The 17,039-nt window shown below is 38.9% G+C and overlaps 1 protein-coding gene across 9 annotated transcripts in view; it reads left to right on the top strand.

Moving 5' to 3' along the window:
- Nucleotides 1–17,039, top strand: part of MPDZ (multiple PDZ domain crumbs cell polarity complex component) — a 129,656-nt gene that overhangs the window by 49,517 nt on the left and 63,100 nt on the right. For all 9 annotated transcript variants that reach the window (XM_054032034.1, XM_054032037.1, XM_054032030.1 and 6 more), the window contains exons 17-20: nt 2,086–2,274; nt 7,143–7,352; nt 9,249–9,365; nt 13,000–13,161. In XM_054032034.1, the coding sequence (XP_053888009.1) occupies nt 2,086–2,274; nt 7,143–7,352; nt 9,249–9,365; nt 13,000–13,161 (678 nt within the window). The remainder of the gene's footprint in view (nt 1–2,085; nt 2,275–7,142; nt 7,353–9,248; nt 9,366–12,999; nt 13,162–17,039) is intronic.

The following is a 17,039-nucleotide window of genomic DNA, read 5'->3' as shown; positions in this document are numbered from 1 at the left end:
GTAATTTGAAGTCTTTAAATCAAGATTTGAGGACTTCAGTAACTCAGCCAGCGGTTAGGGATCTATTACAGAAGGGAATGAGTGAGGTTCTGTCCTCTGCAATGTGCTGGAGGTCAGACTAGATGATCATGATGTCCCTTCTGACCTTAAAGTCTATGAGAATACATGCCATGCAAATGGGCATACATAATACGGTAAATGAGCATAGCTATGTTAAAATGTGAATGTGGTGTTCATAAACTCAAAGCTGTGTGCAGACAGGCCTTCTAAACATGGAGAAATGTCCTACATATTACTATTAATAATAACTAGCAGCAGGACTTTTTATCAGGAGATCTCCAAGCACTTTATGAAAGTGGTCAGTATCCCCATTTTACAGATGGAGAAATTGAGGCACAGGGAGGTCAAGTGACTGATTTGCCCACGGTCACTCAGAAGGCCAGTGGTAGACCCATAAATAGAACCTCGGTCTCCCAAGTCCTAGTCCAGTGCTCTGTCTGCTTGGTTACACTGAAAATTAATCCAGGCAATATCTGGAATAACTATACTCATGGTCCTGTATAGCTCATGTTTTGACACTGTAAGGAGCTCAGTTATTGCACATTTCTGAGTAATAGCGGAAAGTGGATCCTGGGCTGCATTAGACAATGTTATCAGATTTGTAATAAGACATCTCCAGATTTGCACACACTCCATGAGGTCGATCTCTTTATCCGTTGGCTTCTTCAAGAATGTTCCTATCTCATAAATCTGTAGAGTAGCGACGTGGGCATCACTCCATACCTTCGCAGAACACTATGCGATTACTGGGGGACTCTGCCTCCGATGCCATCTTCAGCTCCATAATACTGTCATCTATACCTGACCCAACTCCAAAGCCCCAGCCCTTCAGGAGGGATCCTGCTTGGGAGTCTCCTACAGTGGAGCTCCCATAGGGACACTACTTGAAGAAGTTACTCACCTGGTGCAGTAACGATGGTTCTTCATGATGTGTATCCCTATGGATGCTCCACAACCCACCCTCCTCCTCTCTACTACGGAGCTCTTGTCAATGACTCTCGGGTGGAGAAGGAACTGAGGGGAATTAGCTCCTGCACTGTCTAGCCTTGTGGCGCAGCACGAGGAGGGATAGTGCATGTGTGGGCCTAACAGACACTGATCCCAAAGTTCTCCGATCAGCAGTACAGGGATGCAGGCACACCTACTGTGGAGCACCCATAGGGGGACACCTCTCAAAGAACCCTTGTTACTGCACAATGTAAGTAACTTCTTGTCAGTGCTCTCAATACTGAATCCGAATGCCTTGCTGCTGTTGAGATGCCATTGCATTTGGTATCATTCTTAGTCATACAACTGGTATTGTACATTATCGCCACATAAATGTGGCATCTCCTTTTGATTGTGTACATCACAGAGGTAAAATGTGGGTTAAGGCATAATTCATTACCTTAGAAACCATGTTTGTAAACTTTACCCACTTGGTATATCTGTATGTTGGAGTAGTGTATGGCGGTTTCTGTAGAGGGAGATTCACCATGAATTTTGAATTCTGTGCTTATATGGCATATGGAGCAAAATTTGTCTCCTCATTGCTAAACATCTGTATTTCACTAAAGGAATGAATACTGTCAATACTATTAAATCTATTGGGGTGCAGGTTGCAGATGTGAACTGTACATTTGTCGAAGAGTCTGAGATGATAGATGTAGTATAAATGTGTAGATAGCTAGAGAGAATGATTAATTCTGCATGCAAGAATCCCTTTGAAGGCACAATACCCCATGTTGGAAGTGCAATTTCCTGTGGGATTGTATGTTTTATGACAGGCATAGACCCTGTTCTTTAAAAGTATAACTTTGATATTAAAACACTTGAGCACTGATGTTTAATCCTTCTGTATTAGATTTATTATATACTTTTGTTTGTTACACTTCCTAGATACTCTGCACCATCAGATAAAATGAACTATAACCTTTGAGCTTTTATCTCCATTTTGGTGTGCATCACTTGGTACTGGTAATTCATTAAATTTTACATGTGCCACATTAATATTATGGGGTTGGTGGGTTTTCTTTGTCTTTCCAGTCTCATGTAGACCTTGGTGAAGTCATTGGCTCCTCAGACACAGAGGGTACTGGCTTGGAAATGGCTGATGTAGGTCAGAATATTGACGAGGTGCAAGGATCTCCTTTGGCAATGTGGGAAACAGAAATACAACACGTTGAGCTGGAGAAAGGGAGCATGGGACTTGGCTTTAGCATATTAGACTACCAGGTAACATCTATATTCCTTATTTTAACAGAAGAAGGTAAAATATTTTGTATTGAATGTAGATCCCATCCATCTTATAAATATATATTTTATATGTGAGGCGAATGAAAACCAGACAATATTCTCATGTTAGAGTAACCCGGTAATAAAATTTTCATACTCCTCCTGGGTCTTACTCAGACATCTCATTAACTTTATTCTTCATTCCTCTTATTATATTAAGAGCACAGACTATCAATCCAGCCCAAATAAATAAATATTCACATAAAGGGCTAGGTTTTTAAAAGGCGCTGCTTCCTATTCTTTGAGTGCAATGAGTTGTGCACACAGTTCAATGTATTCAGGGGTTCTAACCAGATGATTTGCACCTGCAGTTAAGTACTGAGCGACACAAGTGTTCTGGTTTGCATCCAGAGTTCAACTGCAGTTGAAAATTATGCCCACACTTCATTTCTTATGGATAGGCTAGAGGGTGATTCTTTTGAAAATACACCCCCACAGTATTTCTTTATGTAGTGAGCAGTTAAGGAATATAATAACATTACATTGTCTAATAATGGTTCCATATTCTGAATTCTGGAGATTATCAGATAAATGTACAGTTCTTGTGAACTTTTTGATATTTACTATGAACATATTTCATATTTATTTCTATCAGTTCTTTGAGATTTCATGAAATTGATTTACTGTTCTCATGTATAATATGGAAAAGTCATTCATAATATTTATGCTTCTTTTCTCTCAGGAATATGAAGGATGAGCTACATTTAAAGTATAGTTTATATTTGGAAGAAGTTTTGTCTTTATTTCTAGCAATTTTTCAGTTAATTCTTAATTTTGACTATAGTTACGGTTACATAAGCTTGAGTTGTTCCCCCCCCCCCCATGCCCAATGAAAATGAGCGAGTGAGTGAGGGTGGGGCAGAGTGAGTGATGGAGGAAGCGGGGAATGGAGTGAGCGGGGTAGGGCCTAGGAGAAGGGGCAGGGCAAGGGTTTTCGGTTTTGTTCGGTCAGAAAGTTAGCAACCCTAATGTTGAATAATGGGATAACTGTAAGCAGATTCCTTGAAAGGGGAGAAGATAATCAGTGTGACAGGTAAAATGCAGTCCCATCTCAAATAATGCTCTTGGAGGAAGTTGTGAAGGCTGCTTCCCACTCAAGTAATGTCTCCAGAGAGATTACACTCTGTAAGACATTTATTATGTGGTATTGTTTACCACTCTCGCATGGATCTCTACCTTATTATACTAATTCCCATGGGTTGTCAGGGATCTTGTCATTTCTTCAGATTAACTCTCAAGAGTCACTTGTTTCCATATTTTCAATTGTACAATTTGTAGTGCTAAGCTAGTATCTTTTCCAATACTTAATATATTGGCATGGAAAGTTGCTACGGTATCTAAGTTGAAGTTGCTAAATGTGTTGATCTAGGTACCACTATGTAATTTAGGGTTTTAACCACTAAGCTTTTAGAATTAATAAAGCTTATACTGTATTATGTAATATCCTACTGTGCTTGCACAGCGAATGAAAGTAACATATTGTGGGAAATTAATGTCTGATGTTTTAACTATGGTCCTTGTGAGATTCTGTGCAGTATTATGCAAATGTATATAACTCCGATACTTTAGATTTTGTTATAGAGATTAAGTTCCTGTTCTTGGTCTTTGATTACAGTATGTTTAATTAAAATGTGTGTGTCAGGGAATGGGGGATTATATTTTTAAGTGTTAAAAGCAAACTTTACTCTTTTTATATTGCATTGTTTATAAAGTGCTTCATAAACTTACTTTACAATGGCATGTGTAAGTCTCTATTAAAATGTCTGTCTCATGTACGTATAAGGGCTCCTCTCTTATTACACTGCTCTACAGCCAAAATGCTTCTGAAATAAATGTAGTCAAACTTTACTAATTCTGGGTCACTGAGAACGAAAATGATGCTTAAAATTGTTGATTGGCTCTAGTTTTCAAGATATGCTATTGGGTCAGTATATACAACCCTTGACTTGGGAATGGCGGAGGATAAGTGAGTTATAAAGGGAAGGGATCTCAATTTAAACCAGAAATGACTAAAATACATCTTTGACTGGATCTATGAATAAATCTGTGACTGGGTTTGGACAGTACTTGCTTTTTAGGCAAAACAATGAATGATGCAATCTGAAGCTGGTATTGCGTCATACATGATATGAATTGCATCCTGTTATTCCTAGAAGTCATGGATGATGCAATCATAATGAAGCTTACATCACTCTGCTGAACAGTGTCGTGCTCTCTATTTGTCAGTGTTTGATTTTGCAAAGGGACACGTTTCTGTTTAGCCAAAGTGAGCAGAGATGCCTCGTACTTGTGTGAACAGTGCAGATAACTTCTGCTATGTATGTGGTGAAGTGACTTTGGCATCACAAAAGTGCAGTATAATCACTATGGTTAAGAAAGCCTATCGCCTTTATTTTGGCTGCAAAATTGGAGATCAGGACAAGAGGTGGGCCCCACACATATGCTGCAACACTTGTGCAACAAATCTTCGCCAGTGGTTGAACAGGAAAAGGAAATCTATGCCATTTGCAGTGCCAATGATTTGGAGAGAGCCAACAGATCATAGCAGCAATTGTTACTTCTGCATGGTGCCTCCAGTTGAGAAAGGTGTGTCAAAGAAGAAAAAGTGGACTGTGCATTATCCAAACACTCCATCAGCTATACGCCCAGTACCCCACAGAGAAGGACTGCTGGTTCCTGATGCACCAGAATCATTCTCACTTGAGTCAGACGAGGAAGAGGAAGAGGATGAAACTTCTGGTCCTGAATCATCAGTGTCACAGGACCCACATTTTCTCCCATCCTCCTCCTCTGAACCACACCTCATAACACAAGGTGAATTGAATGACCTTGTCAGGGATTTGGAACTACTAGAGTAAGGCAGAGCTGTTGGGCTCCAGACTACAGCAGTGGAATCTCCTGGCAGGTGATGTTAGGGTTTCCATGTTCCGTGACCGTCAGAAGGATCTTATCCCATTCTTCTTCATGGAAGGTGATCTTGTAGCCTGCAACAACATCGATGGTGTGATGGCAGCCCTCAACATCGTTCATGATCCAGATGAGTGGAGACTATTCATTGATTCATCGAAGACGAGTCTTAAAGCTGTTTTACTGCATAATGACAATGTTTTGTCATCAATTCCAGTTGGTCATGCAGTCCATATGAAGGAAACCTATGACAACATGAAACAACTTTTGAGGTGCATAAACTATGACCAACATCAGTGGCAGCTTTGTGGCGATTTGAAGGTTGTTGCTCTCTTGCTTGGTCTGCAGACTGGATACACAAAGTATTGCTGTTTTCTCTGCGTATGGGATAGTAGTGCAAGAGATTCCCACTACATCAAGAAAGATTGGCCACGCCGACAGTCATTGGAGCCTGGGAGGAAAAGTGTTCATCATCCACCACTTGTTGAATCAAGGAAGATTTTGTTACCACCCTTCCACATCAAGCTGGGTCTGATGAAGAACTTTGTCAAGGCCATTGACAAAACACAAGCAGCTTGCAGGTACCTCCGTGGAAAATTTCCAAGGTTAAGTGAAGCTAAGATAAAGGAAGGTGTCTTTGTTGGTCCTCAGATTCGTGAACTTCTTCGAGATGATGCATTTGACCATGCACTGTGTGGCAAGGAAAAGACGGCATGGAAAGCCTTCCAGTTAGTGGCAATAAATTTTCTCTGAAACAACAAGGCAGACAACTACAGGTTGTTGGTGGAAAACCTCCTCTAAGGCATACAAAAGCCTTGGTTGCAACATGTCACTAAAGATACATTTTTTGGACTTTCATCTAGATTTTTTTCCACCGAACTGCGGAGCAGTGAGCGATTTCACCAGGACATTGCAACAATGGAGAAACGCTATCAGGGCAAATAGAGTCCATCAATGCTTGCAGACTATTGCTGGACAGTGACAAGAGATGCTCCATTTAATGAATACAAGAGACAAGCCAAGAAGCGCCGAGTAGACACTGAATAGGACTAAACTATGTACATCATAGTTTTTTGCCTTTTGTTTCATAATAAATTTTATTTATATAACCCTTTTGCTGATTTTTAAAGTGTTACATAAACAGGACAGGTGAAATATTATCATGTAAAGCAACCATAAACACATGAAAAGACCTAGGTTTACAATTTATGATTAAAACTCTACTATCTACACAATATACATAGACGTAAAATTTAAAAACTTAAATATCTTAGAAACAGTAGCCAGTCAGTTGTTTTAATTGTCATTTTTGAATTCAGCACATCAAAATACATAATAAATAGCACATTTTATCTCTGAAGTAGACGACTTCTCAAAAATTGTAGACCAGTGTTATAAAATCCCTTCATGACTGAGTGAGATCAAGTACTACGAGCTGCAAGGAGACTCTAAATAAACCCTTTGGTCCATCAAAGCCCAGATATGTTAACCTTCCAAGCTTTTATCCGCAGGCATTTGAACCTGTGGAAGGTTGAGGGCTGGAGAGATGGTGTTACAGTGGAAGGTGTTTGTTTTAATTGCTGGCATGTAATTCTTTGTTACACTGGGAAGCTTTACTGTGAAACTCGATGATGTAAAAGCACTCAGCGCGTGTGAGGACTAATTATTTGTGCTTTTATGTATCAAAATAAATGACTAAATAATAATAGGGCCAAATCCAGAGGTCTTTTCTAAGTGTCCTGAGTCGTTACTGAAGTAAGCTCACTTTGAAGAGTCATTTTGGAGTTTTCCTGAGTAAGGACTGAGTCAGGACCTCAGGAGCTGGCCCATACAGGGTAGATAACTTTTTATTAATTAAAAATAAGCATGTGAACTGGTTTCCTCACTTTGTTTTCACTTAGGACCCAGTGGACCCGGCAAACACAGTAATTGTAATCCGCTCATTGGTTCCTGGTGGTGTTGCTGAACAAGATGGCAGACTTCTTCCTGGAGATCGGCTGATGTTTGTCAATGATATCAACTTGGAAAATGGCAGCCTGGAGGAAGCTGTACAAGCACTGAAAGGAGCACCAGTAGGAGCAGTTAGAATAGGAGTTGCCAAACCACTGCCTGTAAGGATTGGGCTCTAGATGATTGATTTTCATATGTTGCTGGCCAATATCTTTGCTTAGTCCATGACTGCTTTTGTGCCACTCAGATGGCATAAAGCTGCCAAAAGGCATTTTAGCTGACTCACTGAATCTTCTCCTGGCCTGTGGGAAATCCCTGGGTGGTACAGAGCTGGTGTAGTACTTCTACAGCCCCTCACTCCTGCTCCCTATCTATGGGGTGTGGCTGGGGAACGGGGAATGATTGGAGCATCCCAGCTACCAACGCAGACCCCTAGGGCTGTGGGTAGCGAGGCATAACTTAGCATTGTCCTGAGGATGGTCTCAGATAGGAGGGTATGTGAAGGTGGTTTAAAGCCAACCTTATGTCACCTTTCCAGAGCAGTGCTAACTCTGGTGTTAGGACTTACTGAAACATATAGCTATTTAATATCAAACATATTTAGATTATGCTCTTTATGTTAAAAAATGTGTACACTTCAGTTCATCCAGTGTAAACCTAATAGTTATACTGAAATGGTATAGTGTTTCAGCTAATTGGAGTGTGAGGATGTTGTGCAGTTACTGACTTATAACTGTAATGTTATCTGTTATTAATTCACTTCTGTGCACTCTGGCTGGGAGGTCCTAATTTGAACGATGAATTCAAAACACTTTGCAAACATTAATTAAACCTCAAATGATCCTTCTTCGTTAAGCAAGATTACCCACTTTTCAGAGAGAGAGAAATTAAAGCACTACTAAGAGTAAATAGCTTGCTCAAGACCACATAGAGAGACATGAATAGAAGCCAGAGCTCATAGAACCATATGCCCTTCCTCACTGACCAGGGAAACCTTCAAGATAATGCTTCTTTGAATAATTACAGAGTAAAAGCAAAATATTGGGCCAGATTCTCCTCTGGTTTAAGTTGGAATCAGTGGCGCTACACCAATTTCCACCATCTGAGGATCTGGCCCCATTTTATTTTTAAGACTGAGTAATTTTTTTCTCTCTCTGGAATGTTACATTCCCACAGTCCTTTCCTGCACAGAATTCTCCTTGATTTCAGATTCTGGCTTTTAGGAGGTAACCCTTTAATAATACAAAATTTGCAAGGAATTTTGTTTTGTTTTGTTTTCATCGAAAGAGATATTTTTAACTTGTTTCCTGTAAGAAACTTTTGCATATTAGAAAGAATGCTGCATGTTGCACAATAATGTTTCTTGCAAAACACATTTTTTCAGAATTAATATCTTGTTTAAAGAATGAAAGAGGATGAGGCATGATTAAATGTAACTTTTCGCTGGCTTTGTATAACGCTTCAGCATTAAATATTTAACACGTTACACTGGCTGAGTTCTGCCACACTAGAAATAATATTTTGCTCTATGGGGGTGTTCGACAGATGCACCTAACAGCAGCAGCAAATTACATGGAAAAAAATTGATGCATCTGGGCCATGCTGACTTTTGTCGTCCTCCAGTGGCTGGCCTACATAGAGGATAAGAGCTCACTACTGCTACCAGCTAACAGTTACTCCTTTAGCTCTGGTAGTAGAGGCCTATTGTTTCAGTGATTAAAATTCTGGGCTCTGTACCCCTGGATGGACCATATGATGACTGTTTTAGTAAATGCTTAATTATGGGCAAAAAATACAGAAGCATTAGACTTACATGTACAGTATCTTTAGACACTAATGTTGGCTATCCCAATGTTTCATTACTACAGCAGGTAAAACAACATGAGAAGGTTGAAATATATATAATTTTATTTACCTCACACTATAATTTTGATTGAGATAATCTCACTTCTGTACTTGGTATTTATTTGCATTTCTAAAACTCCCTTAACATTACTGACTCTGCATGTCCTGTATACTGGCCACTCATCCAACTCAGAGCTTCATTCTTTCTGCAGCTTTCACCAGAAGAGGGTTATACTTCTGCTAAGGAAGATCCCTTTTTCTACACTGCCCAGTCACTTGAGGAGGAAGGGCCAGTTGATGCAGCCCTCTTCCATGCTGAGCTGGCTCTGGTTAGTGGGCACAACTTACCAAGATTTCTGTTAAAACCCTTTTAACATTGTTTTTTGCCTTGTCCAAATGTAATGAAAAGTCTTTTTCATCACTCTGCTTATGATTTTTTTTAAAGCGTTTAGCCTCACTGCACGTGTGACCTATCATGATCTCGCCAGATATCCAGATGCTGTAAACTGGCATAGATCCATTGAAATCAATAGAGCTCCACCAATTTGCACCAGCTAAGTATCTGGCTGGAATGTTTTAGCTACTGGAAAATAAGAAAATATTTGGCTGAGATTTTTTTCAAAGCCAGCTAAGAGATTTGTATGCTCAGTTCCAATTGTAATGATGGGCACTGGGCATTCAGACTTCATAGGTGGCTTTGAAAAACCTTGCCCTTTGTACATAAGCTTTTATTTAATTACATAGTAGAAACTTCTATTTACCAACATGTGACAATGTTTGAAAAGTCAGTGGAACTCTGTTTTGCCTTTTAATGACATTCTTGCTGTTCAACTTTATTTAGAAGTTGCCTGCATTTCTTTTTTATTAGTGATCGCAAGATTTGAGAGTATACAAGCTATGGATTTTCACAGTGCAAGCAACTTGCATGAAGTGTAGATACTTTTATGCATTTCGAAAAACTGCCAATAGGAGTCCAGACTTTTAATGTACTCTTCTCTTTATTTGCACAGACCTGGGTCCTGAACTTGCATGATGCTGAGCACTTACTAAGAAATATTGAGTACTTTCAGCTCCCATTGAAGTCATATTTTGATGTAGATATGAGTTGAGAAGTTTAAGTTAAATTTATAAACAATTGTCAGCATCCTTAAAGACGATGTTTCATACAGAAAAAAAACTGTTGAATAGGAGAATTAAATCCTTCCACGTGTTTGTCATAGCTTTTTCTTAGCTTGTTTGTGAATTACAAAAGTGCTTTTTTCTAACAGTGTCGTTAAATCCCACTGTCAATATCCTCTTCCTGTTCAGTCTTCCTTTGCTGTCATGGTACAGTATTTATAATATCACAGTTATTTTCCTGACAAGTTTATGACTTTGATACATCAAAGAGAAACTAGGTTGTGGGTGAGAAATTTCCTTTATTGTTAGTTTGCTTGAGTAAGGATTGAGTAAAAACTGAGCTCAGAATTTGGCCCACAGATTTTGCCCATGCAGCTCAGGTGCTCACGTTTCAAGGATGTTGATAAATTTGAGAGGGTTCAGAGAAGAGTCTGGAGAATGAATAAAGGATTAGGAAAAACATGTTATAGTGATAGATTGAGCTCTTTGAGTCTATCAATTTAGTTTAACAAAGAGAAGGTTAAGGGGTAACTTGATTATAGTCTTGAGTATCTACAGGGGGAACAAATATTTAATAATGGGCTCTCCAATCTAGCAGAGAATGGTAAGTCATGATCCAATGGCTAGAAGTTGAAGCAAGATAAATTCAGACAGGAAATAAAAAGGAAATTTTTGACACTGAGAGTAATTAACAATTGGAACAATTTACCAAGTGTCAAAATGGATTCTCCATGGCTGACAATTGTTTAATCAAGATTGCATGTTTTTCTTAAAGATCTGCTGTAGTAATTATTTGGAAGAAGTTCTATGGCCTGTATTGTACTGAAGGTCAGAAAGATGATCACAGAGGTCCTTTCTGGACTTGGAATGTGAAAAATGTTTGAAAATAATGCTGATATATTAATAACAATACAAAAAATGAAATAATTATAAGATTTAAATTTTCATAATTGGGTGTCTAAATTGTATCTGCGAAATGGGAATTTGCTTGTGCAGTTACAAATTCAAGACTCGGAGACTGCAAAGTATATGCAGTTTCTTGTTTTCCATTTACAAATATAGGGCCAAATCCTGAAGTCCTTATACACTTTACTCAATCCTTATTCAGGCAGTTTAGACTTCAGTCTAAATTTGCCGGAATATGGACTGAAGGTAAAATTCTCCAAAACACCTAAGTGACTTAGCTTCCTAAGATGCCTAAATCTCCTTGGTAGTCAATTGGATTTGGGTTCCTAAGGTCCAGATTTTTAAGGATATTTAGGCATCTTACTCCAATTGAAGTGGGAGATAGGTGCCTAAATACCCTTAAAAATCTGACCCTTAAATGCTTAAATCACTTTTGAAAATGGGACTCAGTACACTTTTTGAAAGAGCCTGAGTTAAAACTAAGTTATAAGCTCAGGATTTGGCCTGTAGGTTTTCCGCATGCATTTTTAAAAATTCAGAGGAAAGTCTTTGACATCCTTCATCTGGCCTGTTGTGGCCTAGCAACATGTATTTCAGGAGTCTGAGTTAGGTATGTTATGTTGTATATTTTGGAGCATAATCTACCTAGCAGAAGAGCATATTGCATGTGCTGTTGTACGTAAGCACAACCGAGTCAGTTGAAGACTGAATGTAAACATTTACTCTGAAATTGTGTAGGGACGCAAGGTAGTACCTTTTTTTTTTTTCTACACACACACACACACACCTTTGATAAAATTGAGTCTGTTATGACAGAGGTCCATTTGCGTGAGTACAGGGGTCTCAGTGGAAATATAAAAGATATTGCTCTAATCCATGTTCATTGATGCAATAGAAGAAATCAATCCTTTTGAGCCATTAAAGTCCATTGTAACAATTATCATAATTGGAAATCTGAAATTACTAATTAATAATATGATTAACCATATAAAATAAAATATAGTATTATGAGCTGTGTTACCAGCTGTATTTAGAAGGGTCTTAAATCTGTGGATTATCGACAGAGTTGGCTTTATTTGCTTCTTTTGGAGTTGACAGTGTAGGTATGATTCTGGTATACACCTGTTTTACACTAGTGTAATTCCTGATTTACATTTATGTGAATTAGATTAGAATCAGGAACAGAGTATATAAATGATAAAGTACAGTATAAAACAGCTGCCACAGTATATGTGTATTAGAAACCTTATGAAATTGTAGCGATTGTACATGCATATAGTACATGATTTTTAAACCTCACTATCTGTCATATTAGTTACTATCTCACATTAAAAGATAGCAGCTTACAAACCTTTTTAATAATACAAGCTAATTTGGAAATATGGGAACAAAGTAAAGGGTCTAAAACCCCAGAAGTTTGGATTATTAAAATATTTCTGTACCTTTAAAAAAAATTCTGTACCCTTTAAAACCCATCAAGCCCATTTAAACAATCTATAGGTGGAGGGAAATTAATTTGTCCCTAAAATATGGCAGTAAGTGAAGATTCCCATTTTTGTAGCATTTATTCACCCAGGAAGACAAAAAAAAGTCTCAGGGATTTGTTGACGGCATGGGATAAAGCAGCATTTTCCCACTATCTAATATCAGTGGTCATGGCCATTAGCACATCTCTGCTCTGAAGTATTTGCAAAAACTCAGAGCCAAGTTTGGCTTTCAGATACATCTGTGCAACCTTTATTCAGTTTTGGATTACATAGGTGTAATGTGGAATTTGCATGTGGAATTTGGCCCACTGTGAAGATTTTGTATAAAACAGAGAAGCAGAAAAATATTAAGCAAAGTACCAGCAAGGATTTAGCCACACATGTGCAAGTGTTTGGGGCTTATGTGGTCTGAAGATAGCAGATAGCCTGATTAAATTGCCTTTGTTATTAGGTGGACTCAAGTGAGGCAGATGTAGCAGATGAATCCACCTTTGAATCACAGTATACTTCAGACAATGATGACACCTTCCAGGCTTCTGTGTTAGCTCTGCACGGCAGTAGCTGTAGTGATGGTCTGAACTATAGCCTCTCTCTTCCATCATCAACTCCCAAGGTAAAAAGAAAATATAATTGTATTGATGGCAGACCTTGATTATAAGTATAAAAAACTCTATATTTATGTTTAGCTGCTGTATTAAATATAGAGGCATTATGTTGCCACAGTTCCATCTGCTCATAGGTTCATTATCAAATTAAAGTGCAATTTCATTTAGGTAATGTTGATTGGATACCTTTCAGACTTGTATGTCAGAGAGAGAAGGAGATAGAAGGTTCAAAGCTTTGATTGTATTTTGTATCACCAGAAAGTTAACCTATTTGGAGACAATTTGTACCATCAAATTTGTGCTGAGTAGTCTGCTACAAAAATATAAATTGTTATTAAATTTCAGAGCATATTAAAGACTGGCTACATAAATGGCTGTACACAGAAAAATTGCATTCTACTACAGGTACAATAGTTTAGGCATAAAAGCAAAAGTAAGCCTCCTTTTCAGCATATCTTTATCATGGTATTGTTAGAATTATATTAATTTACTATATTCCTGAGACGACTGATGCTGTAATTAATTGCTGATTGAGATTCCATTAGCAGTTAAACTCAATCAGCAAAGAACAAGTTCCTAAGAAATATAAAAATGATTTTTTTATTTTTGTGCCATTCACATACCCATATTGAATTGCTTTTGTATATTGATGGTGCCTTTTTTGTTTCTCTCAGTCACTGCTTTTTCTTGTTTTCTTGGCAAACTATTAATTTTTTTTAGCCAGGACTTTTCCAGTGTGTTTCTTCAAGTATTCAAGGTAGACCTGTCATCATCTTTGCAGGCGACACCATGTAGTTTTCTTGGATGGTTTGCAGTGTGTAATCTTGAATAGAGCAGCTGCTGCATCTTCCTCCACACCTGAGACTCAGTGGCTGGCTTTATCCGTTCTGGAATGTGTTCAGCCTTTACTATCCATGGGACTGAAAGCCGAGTTCATCTCCTAATGGAATCTCCTAATCCACAACAGAGTGTACCTTTGCTCTGCCAATGGGACAGATTGCATTGTTTAACTTAGTAATTGTTACCTAAAGGGATTATGCACTATGCATGCTGAGAAACATACATTTTACAGGACAAAGGCTGGTCTTACAGAATACACGGTGCTGGGGCTCCCTGAAGTCTTAATTTTTTTTCTGCATTTTTTTAAAGTCTGTTTTTGTTGGAGCTTTTAAAATTTATAGGTCTGATTCTCCACTGCCTGGCTCCTTTTGCAGATATTTACATCAGTGCACAGTGGGTGTAAAATGTTAATGTTCTATTCTTGTAGCCCTTTCAACTCTCTGCAAAAGTGTAAACAACTACCCCTGGTGAAAGGCAGTGGAGAAGGTAGTGTTAACAAGGAGACCTGGGAAACAAGTGGCTGATGCAGTACAACCCAAAGAAGTGCATGCTATAGGCATTATGAGAAACAGTGAAACTGGGTGTGTCTAGCCATTTGGAAAGTGCATCTCGTATGATAGGTCACTGGAATACAAGCTTTTGAGTGCTTTATTGTTTTCAAAATAAGTGAAGAAAAATGTTTTAAATCAAAATAATCTGATGCATTTTCCTCAAATAAATAAAATATAAGTAGCAAAGTTTAAAGCATTGACCACTCTTACAGAGTAACAAAAAATGTGGGGAGTGGAAGCAGTTTAATTCATTTGTAGCTGCATATGCACTAAAATATAGAACCTAAAGTTTTTCAGGCAGCAGAAATAGCATCATCAGGAGAATAAACATGAACAGACCATGTCTGATGTAGCTTTCCCATCCTTGTACCATGAAATGGGCCATATCTGTACCATGAATTGAAGTCAATGACAGTCTAAAAGAAGTTGCTTCTTTCTTCCTGAAGATCATGTGAATTCTCAGTTTGTGTGTTAAGACTTACAGCATTCTCTTGCAGTTGTTATATATATAAACTGGAAGAGACTATAATATAATATAAAAAGGAGAATACCTGCACTGAAATATGGTAGCTACACTCAACCACCTAGCCAATGCCCACCCATATGTCCATGCATGGCTATGCCTTTCAGTGTACTAGTATTCAATGCAGTAGATACACAGAAGGGAGAAAAAGATAAATATGCACAAATAAACTATATCAGAAGACAGTCTTCACTGGATAGTCATCAAAACAGGCCCACATTTGAGTATTCCATCTACGTTACATTTGAAGAGATAAAAGCCTAAATCCTTCTAATCACCATGGTGCAATAAAAATAAAATCACCTTCTACCATTTACAGAACACAAACCAGGAACCCTAATCTATTTAGTCATCATCTGCATGCTTGAAAGACGGCTGCCATTTCCACCTTTAACACTATATTTACTCTTGGAGGGATTGATCCAGCTCCCATTGAAATCAATGAAAAAAACCTTTCACTGACATCAATGAGAACTGATGCCTTCACATCTGCTGTACTGCTTGTGCATTTGCTCACACATGATGATGGGACTAGGAGCAAGCAGAACATCTAAAAAGCCAGTGAAAATAAATGTTAATGCCTTCTGATGTAAAATGTCACAAAACACTACTGCTTGCTGTGCACTTTGAGTTCTAAAGGTGTGCCTTATAGAAAATGAGTGATATTTGAAAGAGGAATAGGGACCATAACTATAGTAGAAAAGCAACAAAAGAAGACATTTTTTATAAAAGAAAATCTTGTTATAGTAAAATGACTGTCAGTGATCTGTGAAGACACTGCATTGTATTTGATAATAAGTAGTTGTTCTTAACAGAGTTCTATAAGCTTTAGCTTCAGTTTAACATATTTAGCATAAAATATGCATTTTAACAATACTATACATCGTGCCTTACCAAATTCACTGTCCATTTTAGTCAATTTCACAGTCGTAGGAATTTAAAAATCTTAAATTTCATGTTTTCAGCTATTTAAATCTGAAATTGCATGGAGTTGTAGTTGTAGGGGTCCTGACCCAAAAAAGAGTAGTTGTTGTTTTTTTTGCAAGGTTATTGTAAAGAGTGTTATGGTATTGCTACCCTTATTTCAGCATTGCTGCTGGCGGTGGCACTGCCTTCAGAGCTGGGCAGTTGGAGAACGGCAGCTGCTGGCCAGAAGCCCAGATCTGCAGACAGAGCTGCTGCACTCGGCTGAGCCCTCAAGGGTTAACAAGTTGTTAATGCAGCCTCACACTCTACAAGGCAGCGTGAATGGGAGGGAAGACAGCATGGCAGAGAGAGACAAACACACACCTTGTGTGTGAGAGAGATGTGCATTGCCCCTTTAAGTACGCTGACCTCACTCTAAGTAAATTGCCTTTTTTAAATAGACCAGCATGTTGAGACAGCAGCTGCTGCCAGCAAGATCCCTGAGCCCTGTCGTCCCCCCTGCCCTGCTCTGTGTATGGTGTAAAGGAGCGAGGGGGAGGGGGACACCTTCTCCCCCACACCACCCCCCGCACAGCAAGCAGGAGTCTCCCAGGAGCAGCTTCAAGGCAGAGGACAGGAGCAGCACGTTGGCAGTGGCGGGAGGGACAGCTGAACTGCTGGCAATTGATAGCCTGCTGAGCGGCTGCCACACAGGGAACTTAGGGGAGCAGGGAGCTGATGTGGGGGCTGCTGGTCCACCCTGGTTCCGAGCCCCCATCAACTAGCTCCAATGGCTGCTCTTTCTGCAAGCAGTGGACAAAGCACGAGGCTGCCAAACAATGTTATAAGGGAGCATTGCACAGCTTTAAACAAGCATGTTCCTTAATAGATCAGCAACGTAACAACGAAACAATGTTAACCGGGATGACTTTAAGTGAGGAGTTACTGTACCTAAAATAATCTTGCAACCCCCTAAAATAACCTTGCAACCTTGCTGCAACTGCCTTTTGGGTCAGGACCCCCAATGTGAGAAGCGATGGTCTCCCCCGTAAAATCTGTATAGTAT

Source organism: Malaclemys terrapin, chromosome 6 (assembly GCF_027887155.1).
Source record: "Malaclemys terrapin pileata isolate rMalTer1 chromosome 6, rMalTer1.hap1, whole genome shotgun sequence".
NCBI classification, from domain to species: domain Eukaryota; kingdom Metazoa; phylum Chordata; order Testudines; family Emydidae; genus Malaclemys; species Malaclemys terrapin.
The sequence above is the reverse complement of the archived record's forward strand: the minus strand, read 5'-3'. Positions and strand labels throughout refer to the sequence as shown.